General features: G+C 45.0%; 1 protein-coding gene across 17 annotated transcripts in view; it reads left to right on the forward strand.

Moving 5' to 3' along the window:
• Positions 1-19427, forward strand: part of CADPS (calcium dependent secretion activator) — a 474516-nt gene that overhangs the window by 267757 nt on the left and 187332 nt on the right. For all 17 annotated transcript variants that reach the window (XM_053219142.1, XM_053219145.1, XM_027039150.2 and 14 more), the window contains exon 7: positions 12505-12616. In XM_053219142.1, coding sequence (XP_053075117.1) covers positions 12505-12616 — 112 coding nt within the window. The remainder of the gene's footprint in view (positions 1-12504; positions 12617-19427) is intronic.

The following is a 19427-nucleotide window of genomic DNA, read 5'->3' on the forward strand; positions in this document are numbered from 1 at the left end:
GCATACTCTTTTATTCAAGACAGTCAGGAGAGAGTTCAAAAGAAGGGCAGAGCCTAGAAGAAGCTGAGAGACTGACTCCTGCAGAATACTGGACGAGGAGCATTTGAGACAAAGGAAGCCTCAAGTGCAAAGACCCTCAGGTGGAAGTATGTTTAGAATTTTTTAAAGAACAATGAAGAGACTGGTGTGGCTGGAACTGAGTAAACAACAATGAAAGTGACACGGTCAGAGGCAGTGAAGATCCAACTTACATCGTCAGGATTTTGTCACTTATTTTGACTGAGATGGGGAAGTGTCAGGAGGGTTTTGAGCAGAGGAGTGATCATAGCTGATTTACATATTAAAGGACCACTCCAGCTTCTGGGGGCATGCAGGACCCACAGAAAATGCAGAAAAATGAGTCAGAAGGCTATTGGAATAAACCAAGGGAGAAATGATATGACTTGGACCATCAGTGCAAGGGGGTCAGTGGAGCAGTGAGAAGTGGTCAGATTATGCCTATACTTTGAAGATAGGACCAACAGACTCGCCGGAGTCATGGATAACTCCAGAACAGTTGGAAGGGGGGAGTTGCCAATTGCCCATCTGAGGAAGACTCCAGTAATAACCAATTTGGATTTGGGGTGAAGACGAAAAGTTGAGTGTTAAACATGTTACGTTGGAGCGCCCGCTGACACCACTGGAGGGGTCAGCGTAGACCAGGATTTCTCAACCTCAGCTTCTTGACATTTTGACCTGGCCAATTCTGCATTGCTGGGGACTGTCCTGTTCACTGTGGGATGTTGTGTGGCATCCCTGGCTCCTATCCAGATGCCAGTGGCAGTTCACACCCCCCCCCCCCAACCACAGTCGTGACTGTGAAAAAATGTCTCCAGACATTGCCACCTGTATCTGGGGGAAGAGGAGGGGAGCAAAATAGCCCCCACTGAGAACCACTGCTGTGGACGGAGAACAGGTCTGCAGACTGAGGCCTGGGTGTAATAAAGTTTAGAGAGAATAGGAGGAGAAGCAGCAAAGGGGTTTGAGGAGGTATGGCCAATGAGGTGAGAGGAGAACCAGAGAAGTAATCACACTACAGTTGCTATTTGAATGATTGTAAATAGTTATCCTGCTAATAAACCTCTGTAAACACGTCCATTGACGTGCATAGAATTTAATGGTCTGTGGTTGGTCCTACAACCCAGCTATGCCAAAGAAAGGGTCTTTTTTAGAAGTTCAGTCATACAAGTTCAGTCATGGCTAAAGTTGAGATAGCCCCCAAATGGAACCACTAGGCTTTCTAAATTTCCTTTTGAACCCCTGTCGCCTCTAGGACCCCACCCTGTTCATAACAGCAGCTAACTTTTATTTGGCTATCTAAATAAATTTTTGCTTATCTCCAGCCTACCGATGAGGAAACTGAGGCTCAGAGAGGCTATGCCTCTTGCCTACAATCACACAACTCCTCAGGGAAGGAGCCAAGATTCAAACCATTCCATATGACTGTGGAGAGGCCCACATTTCTAACCACAGTATCTTCAGATTTTCTCACAAGGGGCACCTGGCTTTCTTTTCTGCCGCTTGACTTTCCAAGCACTGAGCCTAAATGAGGTGGAAACCATAAAAAGCAATACTGAGTACCTCACAAGAACAGCAGGAATCGAGGAGCACTCAGAATCTGACGAGTTCCAAGCTGATTTTATTGCATGCCTTGCACACCTCTCTAAACAATGAAGGGAAGGTGCAGGAAGCGAGCAGGCATGCTGATGGGACAAAAAAACACCAAACCACAAAGTCTCCACTGTGAGCAGATAACTAACTTTTGTAAGGGCCTTAGAAGCACTAAAAGGTTTTTACAACCATTATCTACCCAGGGGGCTAAAGGAAGCAAGTTTTGTTACTGTCAAATCCTTAGCATGTGAGAAAACTTAGTCCAGAGCTGAAGGATGGGCCTTTGCTTTGGGTATTCCAGGCACGGGGGGTTGAGCACTCTCTTGTAAGTTTATGTCTCCCTAGCACCGAGACAACGGGAACACACGGACCTTACAGGCGGAAGTGCATGGCATAATACCTGTGCACTTACTTTACCCGGGCAAAGGGCGTGAAACTGATTTTATTAGGAACATATGCAAGTTGGAAGTAAAGGAAATTAGAGTTCATTTTGGTTCCAGTCAATTATTGAGCCTTCACATTTCTTATTTCAGAGTGAAAACCGATGTCAGTCATGATACATTAGATAACATCTGGGCCCAAGACATCTAGCCTGGCAGTCATCTTATTTGCTAGATTCCAGTAGGTACAGTGCCTAGCTCAATGTTTTTCAAGAGCCTAGGAAACTATCTAAACCTCACGAGAAAATGTATTTACTCTTAAATAAAGATAACTGCAAAATCAAAAATAATCTTGAATTAAATGTCTCTTAAATTTAACCTACGTCTCCTAGTCGACTGCGATTCAATTCAGTTTCATCCAGGTTTTTGTACATTTTTTACAAGGTGGTTTGGAGTCCCTTCAGCATGTTTAACATTGTTTGGGTGGGAGTCCCAAAGTAAGAATAGCAAGGCCTTGTGGAGGACCCTGCTGGCCAATGCAAGGAGAGCCAGGTTTGACTGGGAACGTAGGCGGTATTTTCACTCTACTGAGATGGTGTCATATACCATGGTCCGCTTGAGTAGTGGTGATAGTTCTCTACAACTCAGATTTGTCATTTCTGAAGGACAACTCTCTGGCTCCACATGGGGCCAATGCCATGCATTTGGCTTCAAGAGCAACTTCCCCAATGCTTTCAGACCTCAGTCTGTACTGAAGGGCGTTTGGCCAGCTGGCCCATTCACCATTTCCCTTTGAGACTCCTGGCATTCATGACCACTCCCAGTGGTTTCTCATAAATGTTAAACGGGGGGGGGGGGGGGGAGAACAAATCGACAAGGCAGTCCCAGGGGAAAAGACAAGCATGGCTTACAACAGTGTCCTCAGGGATCCTTCTCTGTGGGATGATGGGAACCCAGCCCATGAAAGCAAAACCAACAACAGTTCCCATAATCCCCTCCATCAAAGGCAACTGGGAGGTCTCACAGGATGAGGCTGGCTGCATGGAGGGCAGCCAAACCTCTGAATGGTCATGACTGAACCCCCCAAGTGCTGCCTCTGTGTGCTCCCCCCTCCAGCTTGGGGGCCAACTCAATCAGAGCCACAAATACTGGGGGCACTCAAGTGCTGCTGAGGTTGTCTTCATGGTCATTGCTTTCCATGTGGGAGGCTCAATCAGGGGCACCTTTGATGTGGCGAGGGCTTCCCCTGGGAGCACTTGACCGCAAGTGGTTTGAGAGACATTGGCTGCCTGCCTTGGTCTTGGGAGTTGTTGACATTCTTGCTCATTAGAGGAACCTGGACAGTGCTTTTGGCAGCCTTCATCAGCACAATCAGGCCTCAGTCCAGTTCTCATACTGTGGAGAGACTGGCAAACAGGGAGGCTGCTTTCTGAGGACATATGTATGAGCTGGGAACTATTTTTCCAAGGCAGCAACGTCATTTGGCAGGTGTTTTTTGAGTGACTGCAATAGATTTTTTTAATAGTATGAAAGGACTATAAGTTGTGTCTGGGTTCTCCAGGATATGCTATTCTACCTGATGACTCCAGACCAAACTTTAGGACATAGAGTAGAACCAGGATGACGTGATTAAGTACCAAATAAAGGCACTGTATCAGTTGGCTATTGCTATGTAACAAACTGTCTCAAAACTCAATGGCGTAAAACCATAGTCATTTATTTCATCCACTCATCTGCAAATTACTGGGTTGGCTAATTCGTGCCAGGCTCGCCTGGGTGGCTCTGCTTCAAGATGTGGGTCTGATTAGTCTTGGCTCCTCACCGTGGGCTGGGTTCACGCCCTTTCCCTGCATCTTGGATGCAAGTTGGAGTGAAAACAGCTACCTGGGGTAAGCTCTGCTCATGGTGATGACAGAGGCCCTGGAGAGTAAGCCCAACCACTCAAGCACATTCCAAGCCTCTGCTTCCATCACATCTGCTAATACTCCACTGGCCCACCCTCTTTCTGGCACTTCCAACCTCCCTTTTTTGATTTATTTTCCTCCGTAGCAATGTGTGATCAACGTAAGAGGTATGAAAAATCTGGTGACGAAATGGACATGGGGTGAAGAGGAGAAAAGAAGAATGATGTCCGGCCGTCTGGCAGTTGCTTTGGCTAAGCTGGGGAAGTCTTAGAGGCACAGATGTGAGGGAAGAAAGCTAAAGCTGAGGTTTGGATATATTTGACTTCAGATTCCTGGAGAGGAGACATTCCAGTGGAAATGTCAAGTAGGTGAACCAGAGCCTACATCTCTCCTCCTCGCAGACAACCCAGTTTCTACAAAGCAAATGCTTCGTTTATGTAGATTAAGAGGTGGTTTAGCTTTTCTGGTACATTAAAGGCCCCGAATCACATCCTATCAATTAGTTTGCATGAGACACACTGCGATGGCACAATTGATTCGTTTGGCATGGAATATCATGCCGTCTGCCTGAAAGGCAGGCCAGAAGATGTTAATGCAGTTGTCTCCAGGCAATTATTAACTTTCCCTCTTAGCAACAGGACCAAGGCACTTTCATTCCCTGAAATGACAATTCTCCCTTGTTAAAGCTCACAGTTAATTTTTAAGAACCACACCAATTTAACACCCAGCTCACATGAGCCATATACCTTGAGTAAATGTAAATCCAGTCTGCATGGCATGAATTATGGCCTTATGCTGAGCATTGCCATGGCAACTAGTGACATCATCCCCCAAGACCAACCTGCACAAAATCCAATTCTCCAAGGGTCCTTATTTGCCTAAAGTGGATGTGTTGTCTTGGCTTATTCACATATGCATTCGTAAATATCACTCTGTTGTCAAAGGTTTGCAGTGGATGTTTACTGTCATTTTGGGAGGTATATTCCCTTTGTGGCAAGTGTTGTTTTTTGTTCATGGGGGGGTGGGGTGGAGGAAATTCTAATGAAAATTACTGTGTGTATTTGATTAGCAACATTTGTTGATAACATATGGTCTGAGGAGGCTTCCGCAAATAAGAGGCTTTAAATAGTAAACAGAGATGTGACTGCAATGAAGCAGATGCTCTCCAAACACACAGTAAAAGGTTGCTTTGCAGTAGAGTTCTCCTTCCCTCCACCCGAGCGTATTCCTCTCCCTTATTTTCTCCCCCAGATCAAAGTGCTTACTTTCAAAGCCATGGCATTGTGGCACAGGTTTGGAGAAATAATGTGCTGTGACTTTAAAAGTCATCTCCATCCCCCCAAATATGAATTATCTGCTGCTCATGTTTATTATTTGATATTAATAATGATGTAGTGTGACCAAATGAGTCAGCCAGCTCCAGTAGATCTGCAAGGAGCATTTGGGCACCACGTGTCTGAAACGCTATGAGACACAATCCCCAATCTTCTAGTACACCAAGAGTGCTGGTGAGAGCTCCAGGAAGAATTTAGAGCAGCAAATCGAATCACCATGGGCTGAGCTGTCCTTGTACGTGCGTGTTTACAGTTGATATTCATGGATGTGCTCTAGTGAGCTTACTTCCTTCGGATCTGCTAACGAAAATAAAAGTCTTCCCATTAGATCGAGCCAGCGATTTAACTGTGTCTTTTGGGGGTCAGCATGCTTTTTCTACAATGGACCAGAAAGTAAATAATTTAGGCTTGTTGGCCAGATGGTCTCTGTCGTAACTACTCAACTCTGCCTTTGAAGCGCAAAAGCAGCATAGGTGATGTGTAAAGGGGTGAACGTAAGTGTGTCCTAATAAAACTTTATTGACAGGCATTAAAATTTAAATTTCGTGTAATGTCCATGTGTCACAAAATATTCTTCTTTTGATTATTTTCAGTCATTTAAACATGTAAAAACCATTCTTAGCTCATCAGCCATACAGAAGCAGATATTCAGCTTGACTTGGCCCATGGAACATAGTTTGCCAACACCTGGTCCATAATCCTAAAATGGAAGACATATTATTTTAGTGTTTTCCATGTTCTGGGTATTGAATTGAACAGTGTATACTCAATAGCTCATTTCCTACTTATTCTTCCATCAATCCTCTCGGGTCCGTGTTATTCTTAAAGATAACTTATCTTTCTCTTAACTTATCTTTAACTTAAAGATATCTTAAAGATGTGAAAATCAAGGCTCAAATTCACATCTAGTTAGTGTGATCATTTCTGCATGTGACACTGCAGGTAAAATACAATATCCATAGGTACTGATACCTCATTCACCTTTGGATCCACATCAGATCCCAACACAGTAACTTGCACATGGTAGACATTCAGGAAGTGCTTTCTAAATGAAGGGAGAAATGAAGGGCTGATTAGAGGTATGATCCTGACAGTGGGGGAAGTCAGAGCTTCACCCGATGCCACACAGGGCATGTAGGTTAGTCAGCTGGACCGTTCAAATATTTAGCCCCCATCCTCTTGCAAAAGGGACTTGGTTTGAAGTGGACTCACTTGTCTCAATACACATTGCTGTGTATTTGGAGGTATCACTCTGAGTAGTTGCATTCTATAGTGTATGCTTGTGTGTTTATGGCTAAAAAGACCATAAGTGGCAACAACAGTTCATTTTGTAACCTGTGGCCCTTTCCAGCATTATAACAATGGGCATTGACGTTGCTTCCCGGCATTGGCCTCATGAGTTAACCATCCTTGGCCTTGAAGGATGTACACCTTGCTCCTCAGAGTGCTGTCTTACCTGCCGCGTATGCTGGGTCTCCACTGCGTGCTGCCAGCCACAATGTACACTTGGGAGAGCTGGTGGGCTCCTAAAAATCATCTAATCTCCAAGGAGACAAAGCTCTCAGTTTTGCTTAAAGGAGGCAGTCATACCCTTGGGTATCTCAAACATCGCATCTCCACAATCCCCTGAATTTGGTGACACGGTTATTCTGAATTGATCACTTCCTCCTAGTCATTAAATAAGTATTTGTTGTGTGCCAGGCCCTGTGCTTGGTACAAGAGATTAAAAAAAATGATGCCATGTTCCCTGCCCCCCAAGGTGTTTATCGTCTAGAGAGAGAGACAGGTACACACACGGATAGTTGAACTACACTGTAATACTGTGCTATGAGTTACTGAGAGGCAGTGAAGCTCTATGGTTTCATGCGTGGGCCCTGGAGTCAGAAACTCTGAGTTTGGAGTGTGGCTCTGTGTTAGCCCAAAACCCTGGACTAGTTACTTTGCCTCCCCAAGTCCTAGTTTCTCCATTTATAAAGTGGGGATAATAACAGAGTACATCTCAAAGAGCAATCAGAAGGATTAAATGAGATAATCTATGAAAAGCGCTCAGCCCAGGGCCTGGCAGACTTCAAGCATTTGCTAATTGGTGCCTATTTTTAGCTTTTTTGTGAGCTAGCCACACAGTGTGATTATAGTGGCAGGTATGATGGGGTCACAACAGAGGGATAAGTCACCCACTTTCCTTCATCTGCCTTGTGTTCAGTGAGAAGTTAGTTAACCTCCCCAGCTACTGCTTGCAATACATTTTATCAGCCTCTGGTCTTTTCAAATCAAAGTGCAATTGTGTTTCCGTTCTGGGAAACGTTTAAGAAGACGCATTCATCTTAATAACCACAGTCAGTGCACAGCAAAGCAAAAGAAATGAGCAGGGAAGAATGTAACAATGAGAAAGAGATTCATTTAATGATGTGTGGACCCACCCAAAGGCCAAGGCTTTTGATGCTTCCACTGCTGGCTAATTTGTCTATCGGTTAGGTAGTACTCTGTGAAGTATATTGAACATGTGAAATAAATCTAAACTGAGAAGCCGCAGTGGCCTAGGGCCCCATCAATCCTGAAACAGAACTCTTCCTTTGAGTTACAAAGGTAACTGATTTCATTGGATCAAGACACAGAGCAGCAAGATGGTGGAACGGGGAAGGGAGGCAATATGGCGCCATCATTGAGTCTGGGTTGTGGAGTCAGATGGCCATTTGCTCCCTGTGTGTGATCCTGGACACATTATAGCTGGTCTGAGTCTGAGTTTACTAAATCTAACTGTGAGAGTAATAATTATAAGCATTTCACAAGGTGGCTAAGACAACTTAAAAGAATAAAATGTGTGTATGACCAAATAACACGTTTAAGAGAAGAATTTGGGCTTAGCATATAGTAATCTCTGAATAAATGTTAGCTTTTTGTTGTAAAGATATTCAGGCCTCTCTGTGGCTAGAAAAAGACAAAAAGCGGACATTTCCATGACTTTGGAAAAAAGGGAAAGGGAGAGGGAAGGGTGCTTATAACTAAATCTCCCTTGGTCTTCTACAAATAGGAAGCATCTATGAAAACAAGTCAGGAGTCATTTTTACAAAATCCAAAAACTATAGTGAGGCGTGAAGGTTCACGTCAATGCCAGTGATAGCCAGTCTCCACTGCATGGCCTATCATCAGTGCATGGCCTGTCGTCAGACTGGGTGTCATTGGACTCAGAACTTTATTCATGGGCTTGTGACCCATGCATCTGCACAGGCCTCATGCTCAGACCTATGTTTGGTTAAATGCTCTGCATTTCTGTCTTGACATTCTTCATTGTTTTATCTCTGAACCTGTGTTTGTTAGGTGAAGTTTGATGGGACAATGGAGCATGCATCTGAGCAGAACTCCTCTGAGAAACGAAAACACTTGATCTTTTAGTACCTTTAATGGCACCTTCTCCTGCTTTTAGAATAGAAAGCCCAACATTTCATTTGGCGCAGGCCTTGAAAATGACTTAGCCGATCCTGATCAGACTGGAGACTTTTTGGCCTTCTCCCTGGGCTGGGTTGCCATTTTGAAATCTGATGGGTAAATTGGGAATCAGCAGTGACCTAAAAACTTGAGGTGAGCCAAGGGTCATGGTGGGAAGGAGCCAAAAGCACAGCTACAGCTCTGGTGGGAAGGAAAAGCCACTCAGTGTCCCAATGGACTGGGCTGGCAAGGCAGCGTCCAGAGGCTTGAATTCATCCAGCTTGACAGGGTCTTGTAGGCCTCACTCTGTCCCACACTTTGAGTCATGCTGAACATTCAATGAGCTGAGAGCATCCTTGGACAGCTGCAGGGTTGCAGGCCAACTGACTTAGTGCCCGCTGAGCAGGCCAGAAAAGCCCTACAAACCAGTCCCAGCAACGGTATCATAGGGATAGAGTGTGTGGGACCCCCGGGGCACTGAGATCAAGGCCTCACTGTGGCTTGGTATTAATGCATCTCATTCCAGAATTCTTTTGGTTTCCAGGAGGAATCTTCTTCATCTCTGTGACCAATCATGATAAATGCCCAAAGAGATTTATAGCACAATTAAGCACAAATAATAAATTAGTGATTGTGTTTTTTGCCAATATTGCTAATTATTAATAATGCTTGTTATTGATAATTATGGCAGTAATAGCAGTGAAAGCTATAACATGGCAATTAAGAGATATGGGTTCCAGCCAGCTTGGTCAAAATTCACTGGAATAAAATGGGCAAGATCTTGAGTTTCCTCTCAGTTTTCTCATCTGTGAAATGGGGATGATGATAACTGTTTTACTGCTTACCTTGTATAGTAGGAAGGTCAATGTCTATCTTGTTATGTAATCTTGTTATGTATTAGTACATTCTTAATAAATATGTGTCGAATCGATAACACAAAAGTGATCATCATGTTACTAGAATATATCTTACATATCCTAATTGGGAAGGGAATGTAGCCAAAATCTGTTGGGTTCTCATGCTGTTTCAAGCCTGCTAGTTACTTTTTTTTTTAATCCTTACTTTTATTTATCTTTTTTTTAGTTTTTTTTTTTTTTTTTTTTTCAGAGAGAGAGAGAGAGTGAGCATGAATATGTGTGAGCAGGGGAGGGGCAGAGAGAAAGGGAGAGAAAAAAATCCCAAGTAGAACCCTTGCTATCAGCGCGGAACCCAATGCAGTCCTCACGCCCATGAACCATGAGATCATGACCTGAGCCAAAACCAAGAGTCGGACGCTTAACCAAATGAGCCACCCAGGCACCCCTACTTTTATTTATCTTTACTATTTAACTACTCTGTGAAATGAGGCTATTTTATAGCTGAGCACACTGAGGTTCAGGGACATTCATGACTTGCCCCAAGTCCTCCAGTTCATACGTGATTAACCAGGATTTGAACTAAGGGTGTCTGATTCAAAACCCTACGCCCTGTTGTGTTGCCTTTGCTAGTACATACCTTCCCTGTCTTAGGAGATTGCTTGCCGCTGCTGATGACCAAAATTCAGAGCTTCTATCTGTACATCTAACATTGCACTGTTGTGTTTGCAACCTGTTGCCTCTTGTTCTGTCGCCTCTCCTTTCACATGTCTTCTCCCTTTCTCTGTTGTGACTAGTGTGCTTCCCCAGTGACTTTTGTGCCCTTGGGTCTCCATCTGGGTTCCCCTTGACTTCCATTTTTCTGGCACTGTCTTGTCCGCTTTCTCTAGATTCCTTATGTCCTTGAGTTAACAGGGTTTATTTTGAGTGCAACATGGAGACTAGAAGTCATTCCCATCATAAACAAAAGAAGAAATACAAACAACCACCACCAAGTAAAATATTCAAGGCTGCTATTAGTCAAAGGAGTACCCAGGAAAACAGCAATGACAAAGTAAGCCAGAAGAAGAAGTGAATAGGGGCCCCATGAAGGCAAGAGGCACTGTGATTTGCACTCATTCCCAGACGGTGGGAGGATGGTTGCCACTTTTGGGGAAAGCGTTTTGGGAATCGGTGTCCCAAGACTTGAAAGTTTGGTTGATGAGCACAATTCTGGAAGCATTCTAAGAGGAGCATCCCTTACACCCATCTAGCTCTCTATGCCAAGGAAATAATCAAAGATGAGATAAAAAAGTAATGTCCAGCCCAGTGTCAATAACAGAACATTGGTTAAATAAATCAATTATGACATATCTAAAAGGTGTTATATTACAGAGTCATTGAAAAATAATATTTTAGGCACGCCTGAGTGGCTCAGTTGCATAAGCCTTCGACTGTTGATTTTGGCTCAGATCATGATCTCACGGTTTGTGAGATTGAGCCCTGCATCGGGCTCTGTGCTGACAGCTGGGAGCCTGCTTGGGATTCTCTCTCTCCTCTCTCTCTGCCCCTCCCCTGCTCACATGTGTGCACTCTGTCTTTATCTTTTCTCTCAAAATGCATAAATAAACTTAAAAGTAATAATAATATTTTAATGAATCTTCTCCATTATGGAAATTGGCCATCATATAAGGCAAAGTGAAAAAAATCTCTATGCAAAACTGTATCTATTCCTGTCTCCTAGTTCTGTAAAGGAGTGTATAATTGGCATCACTTATTCTTTCAACAAATATTTCTTAGGTGTCTTCTATGTGTAAGTACTATGCTAAGTAGTAGGTATGCATATAAGCAAACAAACACCCAGAGGATTCAGCTATCGAACAATTGCACAAAAATAAATAATTACCAATCCAGTGATTGCTAGGACAGAAAATTAAACAGTACCTCCCAGAGAGCTTAACTCTGGACCAAATTTAGACTGGGAGACTGAGGGATGTGTTCTCTGGGCAAGTGTTTTTGAAGCAGAGCTCTGAAGAGGTAGCCAGGTGGGGGGAAGCATTGCCAACAGAGGGAACCATGCCTGCCACAGCCCTGAGGTGGTGCCGTCAGGAGGCCCATGACGCTGGAGCAGATGAGTGGGAGGCTGCACCCCGAGGTCTGGATTGCACCCTGAGTGCAATGGAATAGGTGCCACGGAAGGCTTTAGGGCAGGCGCTCAGTGCAATCCAGTAAACACTTCTGGAAGATCGCAGTGATTTCAGGTGCAGAATGGATGGTGTGGCTCTGTGAGAACAGTGAGGAGTAGATGAAAAGGCCACATCTGAGGGTCCATCAGCAACTCCTGTCAGCCCAGTCTGGCACCCTACCCAGACGCTAGGTAAGCCAGGCTCTCCTCTGAAGAGATCTTAAGACTCAGATTCCCACAGACCAGTGGGAAAGGTCATTTCCCACTTCTTCTACCTTCCGCTCCTCTTCGAGCTTCATCCATCCCTCTATACAACTCATCTTTGAATGCCAGAAGAAATGGGGTCCCCCAGCTCCCCCCATGTTAAAGTCAGGTGTTGGCTTTGTCCAAATGAAGCCTGGTCTCAAATTCTAAGACTGTTTCCAAGAACTAGGGATTCAAAGGATGCAAGGAAGTGTTAGTGGTTACCCTGAAATAGTTTGTGAGTATCTGCAAATGCATGGGAAAAGTTCTCCACAACTCGATTTCATGCTAATTCCAAGTGATTCCTTGTAGAGCTCTGTGAAGACCGGTGGCAACTTTCTGAGCATCTGTCTTGCATTTGCCTAACAAGTTAATTAACACTTTTTGTCACTCTGGCAGCTTTGGAGCAGAGGTGAGGGGGAGGGGGGATGCGACAGCCAGTGCTGCCTCGGGTTAACCCTGCGTTCCCCCTACACAGGAAGAAAGCAGCTGAGTGTAGCATTGTCAAGGCAGAGGTCTCCGCACTGACCTCTCTGATTCTTTCTGCAGCTGGGGCACCCAGGGCGACTTCTCGACAACTCATGCACTGCCCGCTGTGAAGGTGAAGCTGTTCACAGAGAGCACAGGGGTCCTGGCCTTGGAGGACAAGGAGCTCGGACGGGTAAGCGCTCCCCATCACACGTTGCTCCAGAGAGCCGTGTCCCCCTGTCCCATGGGATAGCACTGCCAAGTCCTGAAAGGTTTGGTTTCAGGTTTGAGTCCCGGGCTGTACTCTCCATCGGTTTTGTGATCCTGGGCCAGTCCCTCAACCTCTCCGAGCCTCAGTTTCCCCTCTTTAAATCTGGGCTACCAGGAGGGCACATTGTAGAAGACAGAGCAGGCGTTCTCAACACCCTCAGACCCAGACACCCGTTAGAGCAGAGATTTGTAATGCCCCTTCTGTCTTGAAGTGAAACTCTCAGACTATTTATTTATTTATTTACTTTTAAGTTTTTCTCTTTTTTAGTCTGTCTTTATTTTTGAGAGAGAGCGAGACAGAGTGCAAGTGGGGGAGGAACAGAGACAGAGGGAGACACAGAATCCGCAGCGGGATCCACGCTCTGAGCTGTCAGCACAGAGCCGACACAGGGCTTGAACTCACCAGCTGTGAGCCGTGAGATCATGACCTGAGCCGAAGTCGGATGCTCAACGGACTGAGCCACCCAGGCGCCCCTCAGACAATTTAACAACCTAACCACCTGACAATTTAAAAATCAATACAGTGACATAATATAAAAGAGAAATAAAAGGGAATTAATAATAAAATAACTTCAGGGTGCCTGGCTGGCTCAGCTGGTAGAGCATGTGACTCTTGATCTCAGGGTTGTAAGTTCGAACCCCACATAGGGTGTAGAGATTATTTAAAATAAAATCTTAAAAATAATAATAATAAAATAATTTCAAAAATGTAGCAATTCAGGCACCATTGCACTAGAAGACCTACAGGAGGAATGCTTTCCTTGTTCCCATATGGAGAATCACTAGGCAGGTGACAGTCACCAAATCCGCTGTGGAGGGTGGAAGCTGAACAACTTACATATCAGTGAACTGATTTCCTGAAACCATCAACCAAGGAAACAAAGTTTCCTCGGTTTCCCTGGAAAAGTGCCAAAATTACTTTGAGTGAATATTGTTCCAAATTACAGAAATTCAACTGAGCAAAGATTAAAGTTCTCATTGGTAATGATTCGTGGATAAGGCAGCATTCCATCCCGTCTGCAAGTAGAGGGGGCTCCAAAGAGATGTGCCAATGGGGCAAGAAAATTATTAGCAAAAGAAAAGGATTGTTTTAGGCAAGGTGGCTTTCCTTCAGGGTGAAAGTGAGGGGTCTTATCTCGCAAATTACCCCATCTTTCTTTGCAGGAGGATGGAGAGGGCAGACGCATGGGTGCTGATTGGAAGATTCCTGACTGACATGTTAGGCCTACATTTCTGGGGGAGGTTGGAACTGCAGGTAGATTACGTACTGAGCACCGGTTTGGGAATAAGGTCTAAGTGACACCACTTTGGGCCTCTGGTTTTCTTTTTAACAATATGTAAACAAAAGATTTAAGATCTGGACTCAAGTAATTATAGACAGGCTTTTCCACCTTCATTCGTATCCAGTGGGAATATTTAGAAGTTAGGTGAGATTCAGGACAATTCCTCCCTGGGGAGGAACATCTCATTCATCGTATGGCATGTCGAATCCCCAGGCCCCGCCCATTCAATACCAACAGAGCCCAGCACCGTTCTGTCAACCAAAAATGTCCCCCAAATTGCTGAAACATCCCAAAGGGTGGTACCAATCCCTTTGAGCACCCCTGAGATAATAGAGACATTTCTTCTTACTTCTCAGTTATTGATTCTACACCAAACAGCCTGTATTTTCAGGACGTAAGTTAGATTTGCTAGCTTAAAATGCTTCCATCACCCCATACTGCTTATAATAAAAATCTGAACTCTGTAGTATAGCCTACAAGGATTCATGTGATCGGGCTTCTGCCTACTTCCTCGGCCTCAGTTGTGACTACCTTTCCCCTTATCCACTATGTCCCAGCTTCACTGGCCAAATTTCAGTCTGCTACATAAACCATTCTTTCCTGCATCAGAGGGCTTTCTCCCTGAGTGGAACGCTCTCCCCACTGTCCACAGCTCTTCAAAAGGCTGCCTCCTTCCTTGCATCAATGCCTTCTCCTCCTAAGAGACTTTTCCTGACTGCCCATCTTCCTTCATTCACTGCCTCAGCCCCCTCTCTACTAAACTTCTCGCCAAGGAGAGAAAGAGAGAAGAATTTACAGAAATGTTGGCTTCTGTCTCCCCTACTGGATGATGAAAACCCCGTGGGCATAGAAGCCTAAACTATTTTGTTCGCTACCCTATATACCCAGAGGCCAGCACAGAGACTCCCAATACATTTCATTTCGTACTGGTTGATTACATAATCCCTTCTGAAAACTGTATGACTTCAGCCAAAACTTTCAACCTCTCTAACCCTCTGATGTGTCATCTATGGAAAAATGAGAGAATACGTCGAGACTAGCACACAGGCACACACTTCTAACAACGCCAGCAAGAATACATTAAGTGTGCTTTCTTTTTTCTTCCTTTTTTGCCTGCTTCCTTAATCTGGCTTTCATCTATACAGCTGACCTGGAATCGTATTACTAGGATTTAGACCAGAATATTAGTATTCGGAGAGACAAGTCCAGGAATGCTCAACTTGAGTCCACAGAAGGTTCCCTGGAATCCAGGAACCCCATGAAATTGTTTGCAAATGTTGAGGTAGCGAGGGGGCATATGTACATTTTTCTGGACTTGCCAGTCCAAAGCATTCACCAATTTCTCAAAGCTGTTTCCACTCAGAAAAGTTAAACCCACTGGGCTAGTCAAACCTTTTGTTTTATAGAAGAGAAAACGGATTCCCACAGAAGGCAGGAAGCTTCCCTAGACCCACTCAGTTGGTTGGTTCCCATGCCCTGTACATTTGCCAGTGACCAGGGCACTGCCCCGAGGCTCTGCAGTCTCTCACCGATGCTATAACCCTGTTATAGCATGCTATATTATCTCACCGATAATAACCCTGATGAGTTATTACTCATCTTGTACGGATGAGTCCGCTGGGGCCCAGAGGAGGTAAGTAACTTGCCAGGAATGATGTTGTCTCATCTCCAGGACCATTCCCACTGTATCACATCGTCCCTGTGCAGAAATAAAACCCTGGGCTCTGCTGCTTTGACGAATGCCACGAGCTTGCCACAACCCTGTAGTTATTCATTTCTTAAGAACTCATTCTCTTCTCCAGCCCCATAGATGTTCCCCTAGATATGAACTGACTCTTCCTACCGGAGACACTTTCTACCAGTTGCCGTGGAACTGGCCTGCCAGGTCCATGTGCCAGCTGGGGCGCCCTCCTCTGGAAGCACCTCCACAGGCCGCAGCTGGTGATGACTGCTTTCTTTTTTTAAGTGAAGCAATTCCTTGTACCCCTGGGGGAGTGTTTCTATGCTTTAATTGCTCCCAGGCTTAGCAGGACACAGCCACATTTGAAATCCCAGTGCTACATTCATTCATTCAACAACATTTAGTTTGTGCCGTATTCATTATGTTTTACTTTTCATCGACCTTTTTAATTGAAAAAAAAAATTCATGCATTGTAAAAAAGAAGTTAATGGATAATAGTGACAATGAGTGATTGTTCCCACCTTGCCCTAGTATCTTCTCCAGGGAAAAGCCTTGTTTTCAATTTATTGTGTATTCTTCCCCTAGTGTTCTATGCCTGTATAAGCATAGCATATACAAGCATATGTGTACATATCCCTCTAAAAAAGAAAGAACGAATGAATGAACGAACAGCAGGAAATTACTGTATACATACTGTTTTGTACTTTGCTTGAAATATCAGTGTATTTAGAGATTAGTTCACGTCAGCCCATACTGACTTGCTTCCTGTTTCATAGCTGTGTAATATTCCAGGTATAGATGTATCATAACATACTCAGATTATTTCCAGTCTTTGGCTGTATAAGCAATGCTTCTGTGAATAACCTTGAATTTATTTCTTTGCACATATGTGTGTATATGCGTAGGATGGTTTCTCAGAAAATATTTTGCTGAATGAAATCTGAATTTTGACAGATTCTACCAAATTGTCCCTTAAAGAGTATACGCCAATTGATACTTCCACAAAAGGCAAAAGTGAGGGTTCCTCTGCACCCTTGCCAACCCTGTAATATTATCAAACTTCCATTCACTGGATATGATGGTGAGCCCATGGTGTCCCATCATTTGTGGCATGCAGAGAGCAAACAGGACTAATGACAGGCAAAAATCTTTAACTTCAAAAGAACATAAGGGATATAGATCTAAAAAAACAGAAATTATACGGGCGCCTGGGTGGCTCAGTCCGTTGAGCATCCGACTTCGACTCAGGTCATGATCTCACGGTTCGTGAGTTCGAGCCCCGCGTTGGGCTCTGTGCCGACAGCTCGGAGCCGGGAGCCTGCTTCAGATTCTGTGTCTCCCTCTCTCTCTCTGCCCCTTCTCCACTCATGATCTCTCTCTCTCTCAAAAATAAATAAACATTAAAAAAAAACAAACCAGAAATTATACTGCAATGTGGTAAGTGCTCTGCTAGAGGAAGAACACCTGGAAAGTGCATAGCTAGAGGACGCAATCCAGTCTGAGGGTCAGGGATGCCTTCCTGGGGTCAGGTCAAGTGGATACGGAGGTAGGGAAGGATGTGCAGGCTGAAGCTTGGAGACGATCAGCCAGGAAAAGGCTCAGGGTTAAAACAGCCCCCCCCCCCCCCACCCCCAAGGACCTGCCTGTGCCGCCAGGTAACTAAGAGAAGCTGGGGCTGGCCGGCATGCTGCTTACTGCGCAGAGTGGGTTGTGGTCCCACATCGGCATCACCACATCAAAGCGCAGCACACAAGGGCCTCGGCTGAGATGACAAAGTGCTTGATTAGCAGCCTGGAATGTCCAGATGAGGTTTCTGGACTGCTCAGGGCTCACGTGCACCCAGGAGGACCCTAATAACTCAGCAGGGCTGACACATACAAAGGAGACGTCGACCCGTCGGGCACATGGTGGGGTGGGGGGGGAAGATGGAGAAGAACAGCAGTGACCTCACCTCTCCATCCACCCTGGAGAGGAAGTCTCCCCGGGGAGCCACCACACGGAGGAAGTCTTTGTGGAGCGGCCAGTAATGAGCTGTGGTCATTCGTGTCGGCGAATGGACGCCATATTGCCGGTGGGAAACACGCCCAGAATCCATATGGTGGAAGTCCTGTTAACGAGCTCCGGGCGCCCAGAGCGAGGCTCCTGCTTTGATTTTGCCAAGCGGGCAGGAGCAGAAGGAGGCTCGGGGGCTTGCCTGCTGCTGTTCTGGCCCTGGCTGGGCTTTCTCTTCCCAGCCCCTCCCCCTCCTTGCTTCCCAGCACATCACCCCTTTCACCTCTCAGGCCAGACTGGCTCAGGAGAGAGGGTCAGCTTCCCTAGGAAGGGCGGCACCTCCCTCCATCTCCCAAATGCTGGGGTCCCCGGAAACGGAACAGGATATGGAGTGACCTATAGGGACGGGCGTTCTCTTGAGGGGAGGGAGAGGTGCACCCCCACCCGCACCCCCAGTGGCACCTTGACGTACTTGCCTTCAGCATCCTACAACATATTATACTCTTCTGGCACCAGTTACATGAATTTATACATTTTACGAAACAATTTTAACTAAAGCAACCCTCACAAAATGAACAAATGGCCTAAAAAAGATTACTACAAAGTGCTATAATCTTTTTTTTTTTTTTAACATTTATTTATTTTTTGAGACAGAGACAGAGCATGAACGGGGGAGGGGCAGAGAGAGAGGGAGACACAGAATCTGAAGCAGGCTCCAGGCTCTGAGCGGGGCTCAAACTCACAAACCGTGAGATCATGACCTGAGCAGAAGTCGGACGCTGAACCGACTGAGCCACCCGGGCGCCCCAAAAAGTGCTATAATCTTAAGATACTACTATTGCAAGCGTGGCAAAAAAAAAAAAAAAAAAAAAACACAAAAAAAATGGTGGAGCTGACATCGCCTTACTGAGCAGGACCAATGTCACCCACATCATGAGATAAAGTCATTGCCCGTGTAATCAGATAAGATCAGGTGTCAGGCAAGATGTTCTGAAATTATTTACAAGACGACTTGAACTGCTTGGGGCGCCGGGGTGGGTCAGTCAGTTGTGCGTCTGACTCTTGGTTTCAGCTCAGGTTGAGATCTCAGGGTGGTGAGATCGAGCCCCATGTCAGGCTCTGACAGCACAGAGCCTGCCTGGGATTCTCTGTCTCCTTTCTCTGCCCCTCCCCTGCTCATGCTCACTCTTGCTCTTTCTCCCTCTCCCTCTCTTTCTCTCTCTCTCTCTCTCTCTCTCTCTCTCTCCAAAAATAAATAAATAAGTTAAAAAAAACAAAAGACTACGTGAACTGCAGACTTACATCTAGTATCATTAACAATGAGCCTTGCCCTAAATATATATGATACCTTAAAATATAGCTAATAATAGTTCCAAGCCGCCACAATTAGCGAGACATGTAAGAATACAGTTTTTGGGATACCTGGGTGGCTCAGTCGGTGGAGCATCTGATTCTTGATTTCGGCTCGGGCCTTGATCTCACGGTTTTGTGAGTTCCAGCCCCACGTTGGGCTCTGTGCATTGACCACACAGAGCCTGCTTGGGATTCCGAGTCTCCCCCTCGCTCTTTGCCCCTCCCCCACTCATGCTATCTCTTTCTCAAAATAAACTTAAGGGGGAAAAAATATATATATATGTGTGTATATATATATATGTGTGTATATATATATATATATGTGTGTGTATATATATATATATGTATATATATATATATATATAGTTTTTATCCGTAGCTCATTTTTAAGACTTCTATATTTGTGTGTATTTTATGATATATGT

Source organism: Acinonyx jubatus, chromosome A2 (genome assembly GCF_027475565.1).
Source record: "Acinonyx jubatus isolate Ajub_Pintada_27869175 chromosome A2, VMU_Ajub_asm_v1.0, whole genome shotgun sequence".
NCBI lineage: Eukaryota > Metazoa > Chordata > Mammalia > Carnivora > Felidae > Acinonyx > Acinonyx jubatus.